This window comes from Tachysurus fulvidraco, chromosome 19 (genome assembly GCF_022655615.1).
Source record: "Tachysurus fulvidraco isolate hzauxx_2018 chromosome 19, HZAU_PFXX_2.0, whole genome shotgun sequence".
In the NCBI taxonomy this organism is placed as follows: domain Eukaryota; kingdom Metazoa; phylum Chordata; class Actinopteri; order Siluriformes; family Bagridae; genus Tachysurus; species Tachysurus fulvidraco.
In genome coordinates, this window is record NC_062536.1 from 13115541 (window position 1) to 13134064 (window position 18524).

At 36.5% G+C, this 18524-nt stretch overlaps 2 protein-coding genes across 4 annotated transcripts in view; both read left to right on the forward strand.

Moving 5' to 3' along the window:
- Nucleotides 1-7009, forward strand: part of irak3 (interleukin-1 receptor-associated kinase 3) — an 11039-nt gene extending 4030 nt beyond the window's left edge. For both annotated transcript variants that reach the window (XM_027151674.2, XM_047804051.1), the window contains 8 exons: nucleotides 888-952; nucleotides 1069-1183; nucleotides 2703-2821; nucleotides 2922-3120; nucleotides 4287-4349; nucleotides 5203-5370; nucleotides 5503-5920; nucleotides 6133-7009. In XM_027151674.2, coding sequence (XP_027007475.2) covers nucleotides 888-952; nucleotides 1069-1183; nucleotides 2703-2821; nucleotides 2922-3120; nucleotides 4287-4349; nucleotides 5203-5370; nucleotides 5503-5920; nucleotides 6133-6260 — 1275 coding nt within the window. In that variant the 3' untranslated portion in view covers nucleotides 6261-7009. The remainder of the gene's footprint in view (nucleotides 1-887; nucleotides 953-1068; nucleotides 1184-2702; nucleotides 2822-2921; nucleotides 3121-4286; nucleotides 4350-5202; nucleotides 5371-5502; nucleotides 5921-6132) is intronic.
- A 1959-nt stretch (nucleotides 7010-8968) lies between these two features.
- Nucleotides 8969-18460, forward strand: helb (helicase (DNA) B). 2 transcript variants are annotated; one of them, XM_027151774.2, is made up of 14 exons: nucleotides 8969-9211; nucleotides 9356-9713; nucleotides 10248-10601; nucleotides 10901-11145; nucleotides 11755-12576; nucleotides 14185-14362; nucleotides 14700-14841; nucleotides 14918-15057; nucleotides 15202-15289; nucleotides 15671-15730; nucleotides 15887-16061; nucleotides 16196-16351; nucleotides 16539-16952; nucleotides 17564-18460. In XM_027151774.2, the coding sequence occupies exons 2-14, from the start codon at nucleotides 9527-9529 to the stop codon at nucleotides 17663-17665; spliced, it is 3063 nt and encodes a 1020-aa protein (XP_027007575.1). In that variant the 5' UTR covers nucleotides 8969-9211; nucleotides 9356-9526; the 3' UTR covers nucleotides 17666-18460. The 2 variants fall into 2 exon arrangements, with proteins under 2 accessions (XP_027007575.1, XP_027007574.1); XM_027151773.2 differs by having other exon boundaries at nucleotides 8969-9713.
- The last annotated feature ends 64 nt before the right edge of the window (nucleotides 18461-18524 follow it).

Genomic DNA, 18524 nt, shown 5'->3' on the forward strand with positions numbered 1-18524 from the left:
TTGTCACATACACAGTCATGCACAGTATGGCATGTAGTGACAGGTGTAGCTCATTAAAAAAATCGAGATAAAGATGAAAAAAGTATTTAAAATAGAATTTCAGAATAAGATACAAAAACAATAAGGAAATAAATGCAATCTACTGTACTATAAATTGGGAGGCTGAATAAGGTAAAAATAAAAGGCAAAAAAGTGAATATATGGCACAAGAACACAATGATTGATATGAGTAAACTGGTTTGGCTTTATTGATTTGGAGAAGGTTATTCATGCCTTTATTACTTCTTGTCTGGGCTATTGTAATTCCTTATATTTCGGTCTTCCCCTTTCCTCAATAGCTCGTCTCTATGTGGTCCAGAATGCAGCCGCAAGGCTGTTAGCACAATCATTTTACCCCAGATTTGACCTCTCTTTTTTTTTTTTTTTGACCTCTCAGATTTGACTGGCTCTCAGTTCATTTTAGAAAACAGTTCAAGATTTTTAAGCACTAATTTGACAGGCACCTTCTTACATTACAGAACTAATTCGTTCTTCCTCAGCACCTAGGTCCCTACAAGCTCTCCTACACATACATAGATCTCACCTCAAATCGAAGGGTGATCGAGCTTTTGCAGTATCTGCTCCTCACTTATGGAATCAGCTCCCTCCAGACATCAAAAATTCTTTTTAAATTTAGCCAATTTTTTTGTTGACTTTCCCAGCCTCTTAAACTGGCTTTACTATATACTGTTAACTAATTATCTCCTTTTACATCTTTGTTCTTTTATACTTATTGTTGGATAATGTAATTTTAGTAAGTGTTGTAATTTTCCTTGTGTTTTGTACAGCATTTGGTTAGTGTAAGCTGAATTTAAATGTTAATATCATCCCTAATACTTTAAATACAGGGGAACAAGAAGTCTTGGAAGGATTTGTGGAAAAAGTTCAAGACAGAAATTGAAGTTTTAAATTTGTAAGTTTAGCCAGTTTTTATTTAATATACATTAGAAACATTGTACACTGTACTATCATTGGTTACATTTGGTTTTTGGTTATGTTATAATAATCATTTTTATTCCTCATCCTCAGCTTTGATCATCCCAACATCTTGGAGCTTTGGGGTTGTTTTTCAGAGGATGAGCGCTACTGTTTGGTCTATCCGTTCATGTCTAATGGATCTCTGTTTCATAGACTGCATAATGAGGTAAATCAGTTGTTAAACAATGTTGACAACAGTAGTATGTCCCTGTCATGATGTTCTTGATGACAAGAGATATACACAACATTTAAAAACAAATGTAACCCTACTTTTGTCTATATGTATCCAGTGTACAGTAATGTTGTTGTTGAGCACTGTTTTGATTTTACAATTTTAGTACAGTTACTGCTGTGGTTCTCCTACTGGTTGAGTGGAACATCCCAATTAATGTTTGTAATATTTATTTAATGAAGACTGAATAAATTGTGTCAGTAATTCACCCAATGGGTTTGAGACCAAGAGATAAATACAGTATGACACAATTGATAAGAATTTCAGCTTTCATTTCCTGATATTTACATCTAGGTGTTTTTGACTGCCAGGTGTTATTTTTTGACAAGATGTGCCATGCTAGATTGAACACTCAATGAATACCTTTGAATATCTACGTTTGGTTTGGGTTTCACTTGTTGAAGCATTTGCATTTGTTCTTAAAAAGCATAAACCAACGTGACCACAGAGCTGTCTACTGGAGAAAAGCAAGACAATTTGAATGTGAGAGAAGATAGGTGACAGAGATATTGTGAGAGCTGTGAAAAAAAAAAAAAGTCAGAGACATCACAACCAACCTCCACGGAACAGAGGTGAAAGTCTTACAACTCACTAAAACGCAGAGGTCAGACCACAATATGGAAAGCACTCGTCAGCATCAGAAAGTCAGATTAAAATTACAGTAAACTAAAGTGTGGAGGAAGAAATAACTTGCTTATGATGCTAAACCTACGAGATCCTCTGTGAAATGTGGTGGAGGTAGTGTCATTAATGGCTTAGATGGCAGCTTCTGGATTTATTTATTGACTAAAAAACCAAAAATCAAAGCACTTTTGAATTAAATTGCTTTTTACCTCCTGTAGAAAATAACTGAAGGTAGAAACCCTCCAAAACAAACAACCGCTGAAAAAGATGTGGTAAAAAGAACAATTAAAGAAGAATGTAGCATTTTGGAGATATCAGTAGGGGTTTAACATGTGAGGAAGTGAAATTCATTGTATAGCATATAAATGAAAGAATTGGCCTTTCAGTTCCAGAGTAGACTATTGTCCTGTAACTGATCCATCTAATTTGATAATTGTCAAGCTTGGTATGTTGTAGGTAGTGAAAGCTTCAAAATGTACTGTAGGGCGTTGGTCATCAGTGAGCTTCTTCAGTACTGTTTTTAACATTGACTTGCATTGAATTGACTTCCCTTTATGATTTGGAAGTGAGACTCATACATCACGCAAGTGCCAAACAAAGGGAGGAGAATAGAACAGGGTGCACATGATTCTAGTAAAGTGAGTTCGGTTGAGTTAATACAGTAATAAAATGGATCTTAAGATGGCATCACGGTTTCTGTATGTGAGTGTATGTCTTTTTGGATGTTAAACCGGAATGTTAACAGTACAGCCACAATAAACAATTCTCAGGTTTACTGCTCATTTCTTTTGACTAGCTCAGCATAAACAGGGTCTCTTATTTCACACAGGAAAGCGGGAGCCTCCTGTCATGGCAGCAGAGACTTAATATAATCAAAGGCACAGCAAATGCTGTACATCACCTGCACACTGCTCAACCTTGCATGGTTATCTGTGGAAACATCACAAGGTGCTTTTATTATTGTGTCTTCAGGGTTTATGCACTGCTGCAGTTGTTACAGGTTACCATGTTACAGGTTTCAGTTCAACTATGTATCTGTGTTCTGCAGTTCAAATATTCTGCTGGATGAACGCTTACAGCCCAAGCTGTCCGATTTTGGAATGGCTCGTCTCAGACCCCACACTGTTAACCAGAGCTGGACCATCACCATGGACACAGGTTCTCGCAGCAACCTGGCCTACTTACCAGAGGAGTATATACGTGATGGAAAATTATCTGTCAAATTAGACATTTACAGCTTTGGTATGGTGAGTTGGCGATCTCTCTCTCTCACACACACACACACACACACACACGCAGACACACACACATCTGTCTTACAAAACGTATGAGGACTTTCTGTTGGAGACATACAAACACACACACACACACACACACACACACACACACACACACACACACACACACACACACACACGCACACACTCAAACAGAGAGTGCAAAATGAACAGGGTTCTTGTTGTTTCCAGAAAATATATAAATATATCCTAAATTTTTAATATCATTTTGCATTTATCTTATTGTGGACCTGAAAGTTAAACTACATTACGCAGGTTGCATTAGTGCAGAAAAAAACAGATTTAGGATCTTTGGTTCAGTCTAAAATAATAAATTTTTTTGTTTTTAAATTATTTATTATTATTATTAATAAATAATACATTGTTAAATTATTCTAATAAATTATGAAATTATTTATATACTAAAAATACAATTCAAATATTTCCCTACTTTTATCGATTCTAGTCTTTAAAGATATTTTCAAAGATTTTCTAGAACTGTGCGAAATCTATTGAATGAGACTTAACAGAATAGGCCGGTTTGTTCTTGTGACCCCTGCATGTTACAGTGTCCGGAGGCATTTGATTCAAGCTGTAGAATTTGTTGCAATTAGTTGTAACCTGCAATTAGTAACCCTGATAGAGATATATGAAATGAGGTTAACATATAAATTATACATTGTTAAAAAAGGAAATATAATCATCATTTTATGCCCATTAAACAATACATTATTAATTATTTATTGATTTATTTTAGCCGATAAATCAAGTAAAAACAATTTGAGATTTTAGAGTTTGTTTAACTGGTATTGCAGGATTTATTCTGTATTTGAGTAATGTAAAAGGACTGTAGGAAAATGAGAGAGAGATGTGGGTGGGTGTTGTTTGGTGTGAAGAAGTAATTCAAAAAGAAGAACCGGTCATTGTGTCTTTTTTTTTTTTTTTTTTTTGTAAGCCCAACAACACCTACACATGACAATGACAATGTTTTCAATGTAAAAATAATATTCATTACTTCCTGTTTCTAATGATATAATCAACCCAAAATGTTCACTGATTATTTTTGTTAGATTTCACACCATTCTTGCTTACATATCTTATTCAGCTCAGGGTATAATGTTCACTTTTATTCACAGGTCATTCTGGAGACATGCACAGGCAAGAAAGTGGTACAAGAGACAGTAAAGCAAACATTACTGGTAAAGTAAAAACTCTTTCTTTCTTTCTTTCTTTCTTTAACTAAATTTTCTTTTAGTATGTTATTTACAATAGGGAAAAAATGGCTTTTAAATCATCTTCAAGTTATGTCTAACAAGCATGAAGACACTTTTACCTGCTTCAGATCACATGACCATTCCCAATTTAAGCTTTTATACATTCTATGGTTTGTTAATTTACACTTCTTTTTCCATTATTTTTAAATCTGGAGACTGATTTGTGTCAAGGTGCAATCGTCCCAAAAGTTGCTGGATGCTAACTGCAAAACAGTCTAAAAACATTATGGATTTTCCTTGTGAGCAGCAAAATTCCTTGTAGTCTCATAAGCATGTTTATCTGTACAGCTATGTTTTTAGCAAAGTACATTTTGTGATCCAAATGTTTGAGAATTTAATTAACCTGTCCTTCTAGGGTTTCACAGAGTTTCGTGTGATTGTTGAGGCCATATGCTTGATTTTGCCTTAAAAATGACCTGAAAACTATTTGAACATGAAATTGCAAGCACGGGATATTTTACTACAAGCAGTGAAGACACATAGGTACAGTAATTAATGTGATTTCTGTGATAGCTGTACTTAAGTGTGCTCAACGCATTCGAATTAAAAATGGCTATGTCTGAATCAGTGTAGTGATGTCACACAATGTGTCTTGAACTTACTCTGTGAAAAATCTGCAGTCATTTTGAGAACTTGCAAGCTCCTTCAAATTTCACAGTCTGTGGATTTATATCCTGAAGGAGTCCATAAACAGTCGAATCGTGCCAATAATTATGAACGATGCTACCATGACATTAGACAGACATATTTAATATAATTTTTCTTCATATTCTCTAAGAGGGATGAGCTGAGTTTAGAGGCAGAAGAGAAGGGCTCTGTGGATGCCTGTCTATGCTTTCTGGACTCCAGAGCAGGAGAGTGGCCCACCGCAGCTGCCCTCTGCCTGCTCCGCCTGGGTCTGGAGTGTACAAACAGCCGAGCGCGAGTCAGACCAAGCATGGACAATGTAAATATACCATTTATGAGCAATGCTTCTTTGGATGGATGAATAGAGGCTTTATTGACTCTGGAGGAAATTTAATAAATGTTACACATCCTAAAAATAAACTAATTATTGCTGTTTATCTGCATCTCTTAGGTGTTAGCGAAGCTTAGTGAACTTCTCCCTTTGCCCTTTGCCCTGGATGATTGTCCACGTACCCTGGCTGACATGACATCACCTTCTGTACCTGTTGCTGATCATAGATTGAGCTCCAGCATGCCTGAGGAGGACGATGAGCCTAAGATGAACAAAGAGTCCAAACCTCTAGAATGCAGCCAGTCAGAGGTCACGTTCATGGATAAGAAAGAACATTACAGATGCCTGTCCAGCAGCTCTGTCACGAACGGGAGGAGAGAAGACTCAGTTGTGCAGTGCCATCAGACAGAATGCACCCCTGCACTGGATCTATACAGCAGCTGGCCTGTGGAGTGCAGCTGCGCAGCCGGAGCAGAAACATGCTGTGAGGACTGCTGGGCCAATGGCTTTAGCCACAATCCGTCCTTCATCCCTCAAGGCATGTAATAAATTAACAGCAAAAAATAATCACATGGTTTCTAGATATTTACTAAACAAATCTTATGTCTGTTTTGGAGAGTAAAGTCACATAAATCTGCCAAAAGACACCATACCAAAACGTCATAACCATAACCATACCTTAACTTAATACATGGCTTAAACTGGTTTTACATGACGCACTGAAATCTTTCTTTTCTGATGCTTTTCCAGATGACAGAAGACAGCATTGTGAAAGTACAATAGAAAATCCTGCTAAAATGAGGCTCCGCTGTAAAATCCAGTTGTACAACCAAGGCTTACTCAAGACGGAGGAACTGCTTTCAATGACATCAGACTGATTCAGTAACTCTGTATTGTCCGTATCTGGGTTTGTACATATTTCAGCAATACCTCAATGCCTCAAATGCAAAAGGATCTTTTTTATTTGGAACACAATCTTAGCTATTTAAGTCTCTTAAAATATTGTATTTTAAGGTTACCGATATCGATACTTAGCAAAAAAACCAAAGATGTACTGACGATGAATGATCCAATGCAGTCATCACTATCATATCAGTTTGTATAGTTTACATAATATAATATATTTAATATTTAATTATATATTTTACTTGTTGGTGTGTGTATAACTGTCTGTACTTTCAGACAGTGTAGAATATAAGAACATTTTTAAAATAAAAACATTTGTAAAATGAACTAATCCTTATGTAGCAGCAGGCTGTATGATGAACACAACTTATAAGAAAAAATGTGAAAAGGCTTTTTTCAAACTTTTTTAAATAAGCATGCGAATTTTCTAGGGATATAAGATATCAAAGAACATGCACAAGGCATTGATGATGTGTAAGCTTGGTTAAAGTGATATTATATAGAGATTAGACAATAATATCCTGTTAGATATCTTGCTATTATTGCTATCTTCCTGTTAGATATTGTGCTTGGAAATGCATAATCTGCTTTAATCTGCTTTTCACTTTGAACAGTGGTCATTTCATCTTTACATTCCCCCTATCATTTCCTAAATTATTGTTGTTGTTTTTTGTCATTTGTCTGTAAAACCCATTTAATAAATTAAATTTAGTGAAATTGATTAAAATTGTTATTGTGACTATCTGGGTCTGTAACCCTAGCTCCTACTACTAATTAATATTCATAAATAAGATCCTTATGTTCTGTCATATTTATAAGATTGTTCATAGCATTCGTCACAAAGTGAGACATGCATAGACTGGCAATACAAACAGAAATGCCCCCCCGAATATTTCACTACTTACTATTTAAGTAGTGAAACTCTGATTCATTACATAATATCATGAAACCCGAAGTGAGTCCAGTTTTTGTAATGTATAAAAAAGAAAGAAAAAGAAATTAGTGTGAAATTAAAATGAAGCAAACTTTTAACATTTTCCAGCTATTGGTAATAAAACCTTCAATAACCTATTTGAATAAGTTTGCACACCTCTAAACTAATATGTTGTTGAAGCACATGTAAGAAATTACAATCTGCCTTAACTCAGATTCCACTCCAAAAAGAAAACGCTCATTCCCAAAAAGGCTTTAACATCATAGAGGAGTGTGTTTAGAACATCCATTCATTTTCTACCGCTTATCCGAACTACCTTGGGTCACAGGGAGCCTGTGCCTATCTCAGGCGTCATCGGGCACCGAGTCAGAATACACCCTGGACGGAGTGCCAACCCATCACAGGGCAAACACACAAACTCATACTATGGACAATTTTCCCAGAGATGTCAATCAACCTACCATGCTCCCCGAGTCACAGGGAGAACATGCACACACAAGGCGGAGGCGGGAATCGAACCCCCAACCCTGGAGTTGTGAGGCGAATGTGCTAACCCCTAAGCCACCGTGCCCCCCCCCATGATTAGAACACTAAATGAATATATTTAGCATGGAAGAGGCAGCAAGACACCAAGGACCATCTCTGAACAAAGGCTGTATCTGACCGTGATTACCATTTAAACAATAGTATCACCTGACATATGAGTGATAGCACCTGTAACAATACCAAGCCAAGGTGTACATGTCCATATAGGTAAACAATAGTATCACCTGACCGTTCGGGAGAAGACTCGGTTAAAATTTAGTATAAAATGTAGAAAACAGTATAAAATGTTACACACTGTATATACACCATTTTGCCTGGAAACATCAAGTTTGTTGGTCATATGCATGTCTACAAAGTCTACAAAATTTGCTATTGAATTAAATCAGATGTTAAATATCATGTAAATTTCAAATATTTACCATTTGACTCTGATTCGTTTAGTCAACACAAAGTTGACGCTTCTTGAAATTAGCTTAAGTTAATGAATGCTAAGGAGTCAAAGTTTTTTAACTTTGTTAAAAAATCTTTTTGTATACTCCAGCTTACTGAAATACTTTACTGAGATAAAGCCAGTGTTGCTCATCCTAAGACTTGATAATATTTTGTCTTGGAAAATATAATTAAATAGTTATTGGCTTAATTGCCTTTGTTAATGAAACTCAAATGAAGTATAAATATGCCAGAAATAATAGTTAAGTATCATGATGAAGTACAATGACACAACAGAGTATTTTTCACCTCTTTGGTATGATGGATAATGTAATGAAAGATTATAAGGAGCATACAAATGATTGGTATAGTAAGATGATATAGTAAGTAATTATAGTAAGGTTTATAAAGAGGAACTGAGATATGCAGCTTTTAGTGTGTCCTGTTGTGCAATATGCAAAAGCGGTTATTTCCATGTCTAAAATATACAAAGTAAATTGTCTTGATCAAGTCAATTTTTTACAATAACCGCGATCCAACCCATAGAAACTTCATACACAACATTCATTTATTTAAAAAAAATCATTTATATATCTTATCTGAATGTTTTTTTGTATGTTTATAAAAAATAAAAATGTTGTCTAATATAACTAGTTTGATAAGTCATATTTCAAGAATGTTTTATGAGTTTTATGTTTTATGAGTAAAAAAAAACCTCCACGCATGCGCATACTGTGCGGTTTACTCGAGCGTAATTAGTGTACTATAACTGATGAGTATACACAGAAAATCATTTATCATGTCACACGTGTCCAATGGAGACTCAGGAAAGTCAGTGTAGATATAACTGGTTATTAAACTCAGGGAGTCATTTAGAGTCGAACTGATGATTCGAGTTTGAATCCTTTCAAACGATTCAGAACGAGTTCAAAACCAACTGTCAGAAACCGTTAAACACGAAAGTGGCGGCAGAACTGAGTCACGTGGATAGGAGTGGACAATATTTCTCTAAAGGTACTGCTGGGAAGCGAGTATGGGCAATCGAGAACTCAAGAATTGTTATTTAAATATCTAAAAGATTCAGGAACGGTAGATAGAATTTAGGTTTAATTTTTTTCCCCTCTCTTCTTTCCTATCTGTGTTCGCTCCACACTCCAGATTAGTACGTGGCGGTAATGCACCTTTTCGTTGTTCTGCCAAACCGCCATAAAACACCACAAGAAGAAGAACTGAGTCACGTGTTCCGTAGCGCGGGAAACACGAACTACTGAAGACGACGCTGTTTTTTGTGTTTATTTTTTTGAGACTGCGGAGAAAAGGCGTAACAATATGAGGTCCGTTAAAAGGTTGGTGGGTTACATTTTACCACCAAAGTCAGAAAACGTGGATGAAGAGTCGGATAAAGACGACGACGAAGAAGAAGAGACAGTGCCAGAGTTTCTGGACATGAATGAAATGGATGCTGTCTCTTCTGGGGCGTTTAATTTTCAGCAGTCAGTACCCGCGTCGGATGAAGGTATACATTCTATACGAAGATATTTCTATTCTATAAATAGAGCTATAATTTCAGCCTAAGTCGTGGCCTAATACTTAGAGAGTCTGAGAACAATGGTTCACAAGCTACAGGAGAAGATGGCGGACTGTACAAAGTTACCTTTCACACTGGCGTTTCCTCTAGACTACAATTCTAGTTTTTACATATAAAAATGCGAATACATTTCATGGAGGTGGTATCAAATTACAATAAAGACAATAAATTATACATAGAAGTGCATGTCAGTTAATTAACATACAAGAAAAAGCTCAATAATGTGCTTTAATGATGCAAGACAATACTCGTTTACAGTTACATTCGATGCCACATGATCCTATGTCTTATAAGGCCAGTACATCTTAGTGCTAATTAATATATGAACATGATCTGAGTTTATTAGACATTTAATAATTGCAATTATTTCCAAACTTTGTGAAAATATCTTTGATGTTTTTGCTGTATATTTTCTTTAAATGTTATGTGGTTTTAAATCTTTCTTCATTGCTTTATGTCCAGTGGATTTCATGTTTGATGGGAAGAAAGAACGTGTTAAGGGTCGATTTCCTCTCAGGAACCCGTGGTGGAAGATCTCCTGCAACGCCCAGAGTTACACCCGTAAACTGGTGGTCAATGGCTACCCTGCCTACGAACTCCGGACAGACCTGAAAAATGACTGGAGGGCTATCATATCTCTGTTCCTGAAGGAGTGTATGGTGAATGATACTTTTGTTGTTCCGTTCATGGAGTGGCTGCCAAAGGACAGATATATGGACCTCAGAAACCTAGAAGAAGCTGTGTATGAATTTGGAGAGAGCAGCCATGAAGCAAAACAAGTTTCTAATTATGTCATCACTCAGATATCTAAATCAGGTATTAGTAACATGTTGAAACATGCCTGTTTTCTAGTGTAATGCAGTACTTTTCTCGCTGGTAATATTTTTGTTTGTATTGTTTGTACTCTCTATCATCCATAATAGTTTGCAATGATTACCAGTTGCATGCTTTTCATTTGTGCACAATTCATTTTTTCAAAAATGTTTGAGTTTGCTAACATTAAAAAAGTAACTTTCTGCAAAAAAGTAACTTCCTGTTATCACTTGTATTATAGCAGGCAAAAACAGCAGTCTTTCACTCAATTCCCTCAATCTTGTTTTCTTGTCGTCAAATAGATGCTGCTTTTAATGTAAGGGTCTCCACCACCTATCCTTACATCATGAAATACCTGCCAACATTGCTGCCAGGGCAGTTTTTAAATCTGCTACAAAAGGGGCGAGAGGAGGAGGAGAAACAGCAGGCTGAAAATGACAAAGAAAACAACATGGATGCTTCTCCACACAAACATAATAAGGTTCCCTTGTTAGCTAGACTGGAGGAACTCATCAAGACTGAAGTATGGAAATTTGGGTTTGGCTACGTAAGTAAGACTGGACATTAGCAACACAAGTCAGTCACACCAAACAATTTTCTTTTTTTTTATTTTTATTTATTAGTCTGGAGGATTTTTAGAGCCATCTAAATGACACCTAACTATACTGTAAACCAAAGTGCTGATCCTTGGCATGTTTTTTAAATGCAAGGTGTTGGGAATGATATTAGTCTCTCCCCTGTTAATCAAAGAAACACTAATCGCTTTATCGCAGCATGAACAGCAGTTTTAATAGAAGAGGTTATGGCTTCATGTGGCTTGAGCAAAGCACATGCAAGCCCTCGTTTTTTGTAATTAGTAGCTGTTGTGTGAAAGGGAGTGCTAGCTAGTTTGACCAAATTATAAAGATAAAAGTTTAACAATAAAAAATTATGTGAAAACAATGTAAGCAAACAGACAAAAGACAAACCCAATTGTTATTCACTATAATAAGGTTCTTCCAGCTTTTTTCAATCATCTTACATGCACACTTCAATTAAATTGATGCTGCTTCCAATTGCGAATCAGAAAATGGTTGTCATGAAGATCTGAGTAAATAATGCTGTGTATCTGTTAAATGTACTAATCACTTATTTCTTATTTTAAATTTATCAACAGATCATGTATAAAGAGTTCCGCTTAGTCCGATGTGAGACTACACTGAAGAACTTTATGTCCTGTGAGTTATTCACGAAAATGTCTACTGTGCAGCAAAATGCCCTGAAGGTGTACAACGAGCTTAAAAACTACTGTAGTCGGTTTGGCCACACCTACATCGAACGGAAGTTTCTGGATGAGCGGATGAAGATGCCAGAAGTGAGAGTTTGGGATGCTGTGGCCTTCCTCCGCCAGCATAAAGTGCTGAATGTAGAAAAAGGCAAGATTGCTCTGAAGAATCTCTACAACTATGAGAAGGAAATTGCTGAATGTCTCCAAAAGTTAATAGAGAGGGAACCCTGGAAGATCGATCTGGACGTGAGGGAGGTTCTGCTCTCTGCAGCGCGTGAGAGAATGAGAGACCCGCTTACAACCACTTCGTGTTCTACTGCTTCAGAAGTGAATAGAGAAGATAAGTCTGGTCTGAGCGGAGAGTCAGCCTCAGATGTGCATGAACACATGGATGAAATACCTGAGTCCACCTTGAATGCTGATATAGCACTTGACCCAGACCAGGTCAGAGCAGCAGAGATGATGTGTGCTAATGCTGTGACCGTGATCAGTGGAAAAGGGGGTTGTGGCAAAACCTACGTGGTCAGTACGATCTTTAAAGCTGCCATGGAGCAACAGGAGGACAGAAAGAATAATGACCGCATGCTGGAGGAAGGTGAGCGGAAAGAGAATGACACAAAGCCAGTGGAGGTTCTTCTTACTGCCCCCACAGGTAGAGCTGCATCACTACTGAGCAAGAAAACCTGTTTTACAGCTTACACCATGCATCAGGTTCGTAGTGTCTTCCTTTTTCCTCACCGAATGTTCGAGTTAATTAAACCAGTATATAAATCTGTGGATTTGTGCAGAGCTAGCGGGAAAATTACATTTGTCCGCTCCTACATTATCAGCACAAACAATTAGGCAACACTTTTTTGGTTCAAGTTATCTAATTATTCTTGAATTGCAATTCAACTTTGTAATTATTTTATTTAATTTACCCTAGGTTTTTAATCTTTCCTTTTTTAGTTGGACGACTTGTCTTTGTAAAGGGTGTTTGTCAATCGAATGCATCCTTTTGCATCATCTTTGTTTTTTCCTTCCTTATCCTCCTCTTCCTCCTCTCCAATTCCTTGTTTATTCATCAGATGCAAAAGTAGTGCCATGCCAAGCATTTAAGAATTTTGTACATCAGTCTTGAAGAGTTTAACTGCATGCACAACTGCATGTTAATTTGTGTCCTGTGCTTTTAACATATTTTGTTAACCAATTTGCTTTGAGATTATCTAAATGTAGCTATATTTGATATACTTTCAAATCACATTGAATTTGAGTTAAATTAAATATCCTTTAAACTAAACACCAAACCAAAAATCTTCAGCCCCTGTCAGTGTTTGCATTTTATTGTGTAAAAATTGTAATTGGACATGATTTTAGAAAGGAACCTTGTTTTTATATATATATATATATATATGGTCCCATAATTCACTGTGCATGTTAGACAAAAACCAAGCCATTAAGTCCAAAGAACTTTATCTAGAACATTATATTGTGTTGAGAGAGAGAGAGATCTGTACAGGAGAGAGAAATTTGTACACCATTTCTAAAGCTATGAAGGCTCCCAGGAGCAGAGTTGGCTCCATTATTGTGAGATGGAAGAAGTTTAAAACCATCAGTCTGGAAAATTCACAGAATTGCTCTTTTTATTAGAATAGATAGAGAGAAGCCACTCCCAAGGAGACAGGTCAGACCTGAGGGAAGAATTAATACAAGCCATATACAGAGAGGTAACCTGCCAAGAAACCTGCACCCAACATCAGATTTGGGCAGTGTTCCACCTTTCAGTACAACAAGGACCCAAATCATCCAGCTAAGATAAAGCATATATCCAAAAACCAGACTTGAAACCCTTAAAATATATTTGGAGAGATATGAAAATGGCAGCTTAGATATTCTCTATCCAAGTTTCAAAAGATCTGCAAAGATGAGTGGGAGAAATTACCTAAATCAAGGCAGGCAAAGCTTTACAAGAAGGGAGCATCATCAGAATTGTCAAACGTGTCAAACATGTGACCCCAAGAAGAGTTGAAGATGTAATTACTTGTACATTTTACAAAGTACAGCATCAAGGAGCAACCGAACCGTATCAAACAGTTTTTGATCTTTTAATAGGTTTGCAAGAATTTATTAAAAATGTTTTTGCACTGTCATTGAGTTATTATTTGTAGATTTATGTTATGTGTAAAAAAAATTGTTCAAAATCTGAAGCTTCTCAATACTTTTTAAACCCACTGTACTGTATATAGAATTATAATGTACCTCAACTTCCTAGTGGAGAAGCACCATGGTCTAAGTATCAAGTACTTACTTGGACTGTCCTTTTCTTCACACTGCCTTTAGGTCTTGTGGAATTATAAGTTAACAAAAAAAGACGAAAATGGGAATCCACTGAAGTGGAAGTTTGGCAAAGTCCGAGTGCTGGTGGTGGATGAGGGCAGTCTTGTGTGTGTACAGTTGCTTTCCTCCATCCTGTTAATGCTCACCAAACATGCTCAGCTACAAAAGTTCATCATTCTGGGTGAGGACAAAGTAGTGTGTCTGTGTATATATAGTAATGCATCTGTAACTGTAGTAATGGGCAATCTGGAATGATCTCCTTCAAGAGAGAGTTATATAATGATTTTGTCTTAAAATATGTGATTGAGTATATTTCCATAAATTGTTAGTCATCGTTATAGTTACAGAGGAAAATCACTGCAAAAAAAAGGCAGAAATGTACACACATGTTTTGTCTACATTTGGATAAATGTGTTGTTGTTGTTATTGTGTATTACTTAATGTGTCCGTGTAACAGAAAAGGAAGACAGCACTTTTATGCATCACACATTTTGGGGCTTCATTTTATTTTGGTAAAGGTGATATAAGGCAGCTGCCCAGCATTAAACCAGGAAATGTCCTCAATGATCTCTTTACCAGTCTAAAGAAGATGAACTGGGCCATTGAAATGTGCACCAACCACCGAGCTGAATCAAAACTCATTGTCGAAAACGCTGGATTGTAAGTTGTTTTGTACTAATATTTTGGTTGAGTTTATTCCCAATGTAATTTAAATTCTAGCCTTTTTCTCTCTTAGAATAGCAGATATGGGTGTCAGTAAAAAGTTTCATCATCTGAATTATGACGCCACTGTGGAACTGCGTAAAGCGTTCGCACTGCCATCACCTGAAAAGAGATTCATCGAGATCCTTCTTCCAGCAAATGAAATTGACGATGGTACGTACAGTAAAATAGTGTTCTTAAATGCGTAACTGTGGCTTCTGGTCTATTCGTGCATCAGTGTAGGTGGACAATAAAAGTTGAAATGTATGTGGTTCAGCCAGAAACACACATTTTGTGCAATTTCTTTTTAAATCTTAGATCTACAGAATTCTATAAAGAGTTTGCTGAATGGCCCAGCATCTGGGTTAAAGGATGATACAAATTCCCAATTTATTGCTTTCACAAGGTAAAAATGGCTTAGAGAACTTAGATGGAGCCTAGTAAATATATACCTAATAAATAAATATTTAAGATTATCACTAGGTTTGTGTGTGTTAATGGGGTTAATCAGTTGACTGACAATTGTCTGTATACCGTATATAATTTATTTAAATGACCACTTTTGAGAGTTGTACTAGATTTACAGGCAGAGATCAGAGTTTCTTACATGTTTTTTGAGCTTTGCTGCTTATTCTGTTTTTGAGGTTAAGTAGTCTTCTCAACCATCACTGTTTACATATTGATGTCAAATCAGCATGGCTTTATACACCTAACAGTCTAAATTTGTTTAGAATAGTATTGTCTTTAGATCAGAGTACTTTATTAAATCTCTCTTTTTTTTTTATAGGAAGCAATGTGCTTTGATTAATGAGCTTTGCTGCAAGCATTACTCTAATCACACCACCAAGTAAGTTGTGTGATTAAGTCCAAGTGAGTATCGTTATTAATTTGCATTTTGACTGTAACAGGATCAACTACGTTCCTAAAACTTTTCAACGTGTAACAATTTTTTAGTCCGACTTCAAGGCACCATCATTTTACTCCTTTGTTTTTCACTCTTCAGGACTTGTGATAAGAAAATGAACTTTCAGATTGGCGATAAGGTATGTTGCACAAGGAACGGCTATGTGACTGATAAAGACAAAGAAGATGAAGCCAAATGCAAAAATGACGATATGTATGAAAGCAAAGTTAAAAAAGAACGATTGTGCAATGGAGAAATTTTCTTTATCACACAGGTGTGTAGAAAATTCCATTGCAAATCTTAATGCTTTAATTTTATCATTTATTTTGTCTAGATGTTGTGAAGGGTTTTTGGTCATTTTTGGAGTCTGTAATTATGCCAGGAATTGTGTATGACTTCTCATTACAGGATGTGACTATAGAAGAAGCTGGACAGAAGCGCAGTAAACGGAGGTACCTGACACTAGATAACAGGCAGGACAGAAAGCTGACTGTTAACTACAGGGAGCTAATGAGAGAGTGTAAACTGCAGCATGCCTGGGCTCGAACCATTCACACCTTTCAGGTGAACATCATTTTATACACCTCAGCCACTTCCTCTCTTGGGAAAAAATGCTGTTGTGTCTTTCTTTTACTAGCTAGGCTGTATTTGACACTATAGATGCTATAGATTTACTAGTCACTAAGAATTAAAGAACTTCTCTTGAACACCAGGTGTTGGGGCTAAAACTGCTATGGTTTTCTCCTGTCAGGGCTCAGAGGAAAAGACTATCGTGTATGTTCTTGACAGTGGCAAAGGTCAAACTTGGAAACACGTTTATACTGCAGTCACACGGGGTCAGAACCGTGTGTATGTCATAGTAAAACAGGGCGGGCTTGAGAACGCCATCCGAGGACACGTCATCAGACGCAATACACGACTGGACGGCCTTGTTGCTGAAATGCTCAATGACTTCGGAGGAGCGAAGAAATATTTTCTCAGTCAGCCAAGTCAGAGTCAGTTCAACACGCCAAAGCGAGGTTCTTTTCAATCGGCACATGAGTCTTCCTCAAGCCCTGGTCCATCCCAAGCTTGCTGCTTCAGTTCCCCCAAGTTAGCGAGTCCAAGTCCGAGTAAGCGAGAGAGTGTCACAGACAACAGCACAACACCATCCAAAAAATTGAAGGTAAGAACACTGTAGACATATATCTTATTGCAAACAGCAGAGTGTCATAATTGGCAGAGGAAGAGAGTATGCCATATCATAGAGAGGGGTAAAAATTCTGCCAATGCAATAGATATGCTAAGGATGGTGTAAGGATACTCTCTACCCTGTTTATTAGAGCAACATCATGGGTGAGTGTCTGTGGGGGGATTGATTAAACTAGATACTAACTTGGCATTGGAAATGACCAAAGTGGAACATAATCTGGTGAAAGATACATCACACCCATATGTGCTTATTGAACACCCCATTCCATATTCATCCTGTCTTTTCTGTTATCATGCTTCTGGGAAAAACAAGTGTTCAGTGGAGATGAGATCAGGGATCTTTGCAAGCCATTCGAGTTCTTCTACAGCAGGCGTGTAGTGGTTTTTTTTATTTTTATTTTTTTTTATTCCAATCTTTCCAATAAAATCCTTGTATTCGGCATTGGATTTACATCAAACATGACCCAGCCTATCAAAGTGATCTTATGCTTTGTAATCTACAGTTATGTCAACATTACCATGTAGGTCCAGTATTTTGCCTGGTGTTACTGCAGCTCAGATTATAACTCTGTGCCATCATTACAGGTGGACACACCACTGGGCAGCTCTCAGCTGATGCGCCTTTCTCTTAACACTACTCCGAGACAGCTGTTCCCCGAAGCTCCTCAGTCTCACCAGGACCAGTGATTTCCAAGAGCAGGAAGAGCCTGTCAATTTGTTTTGACATGCAGAAGCTCAGAGAGGATCTGTATTTTTCAGTATTCAAATTCGATTTCAGTCTAGAGATTTCACGATAAGTTTTAATGTTTAAGGTGTGTTTTGTTTTAGTTTTCATATCATGCGTGATATTGTGCTTAAAGTATTTCATTTTGTTTATTTCTGCTGCATTACAATCTAAATTGAACAAATGATGGAAGAAGCAGGCACATATGCATTTTTAACTTTTAATAGTGAATCATTTATTTGATATTTCAATTTGGGAATCATAAGAATTTGGTTCTAAATTTGAAATGCAACTTCCTATCCTTTAAGAATTTATAATTATTTTTACTATTTTATTAATTGAAGGCACTTTTGTCTTCCTAAATTGACCCATGAGAATCGCACCTTTGACAATTCTGATGCTCCGTAATTTGTATGTTGCTTCTTGTCTCAGTTTCCGTTGATAAACAGAAAACAGATTTAATGTATGATGATAATGTATGAAGATTGACTATTCTCTGAATATCTATAGTTTTTGCTTCTAAATATTAGTATATGTGAGGTAATGTTTTTACATTTTACCAAACAACTGAAATGTTTCTATTTTAAAAAACAACAAAAAAAACTCCACAAAATCAAAATTCAAATTAAGTCAATTACAAAAACAACCATCCTGTACTGTAAGTTTTGTGTGTAATGTTTTTATATAATCATTTCTTCATCAGGCTGTCGAATTCATTAACATTTGGTTTGCAATAATAAAAAAAGGTGTATTCTGAATGAATCTGATTACTTCCAGTGTTAATCAGATGGATTCAGTTGCTGTATTCTCCCTCTGTATTGA

Bases quoted from the DNA above. Each gene is read 5' to 3' on its own strand.
- helb (XM_027151773.2), top strand. From the start codon at position 9,527: ATGAGGTCCGTTAAAAGGTTGGTGGGTTACATTTTACCACCAAAGTCA. The intron at 14,363-14,699 runs GTGAGGACAAAG...ATTTTGGTAAAG, and splicing joins ACAAAAGTTCATCATTCTGG to GTGATATAAGGCAGCTGCCC. The intron at 14,842-14,917 runs GTAAGTTGTTTT...TTTCTCTCTTAG, and splicing joins ATTGTCGAAAACGCTGGATT to AATAGCAGATATGGGTGTCA.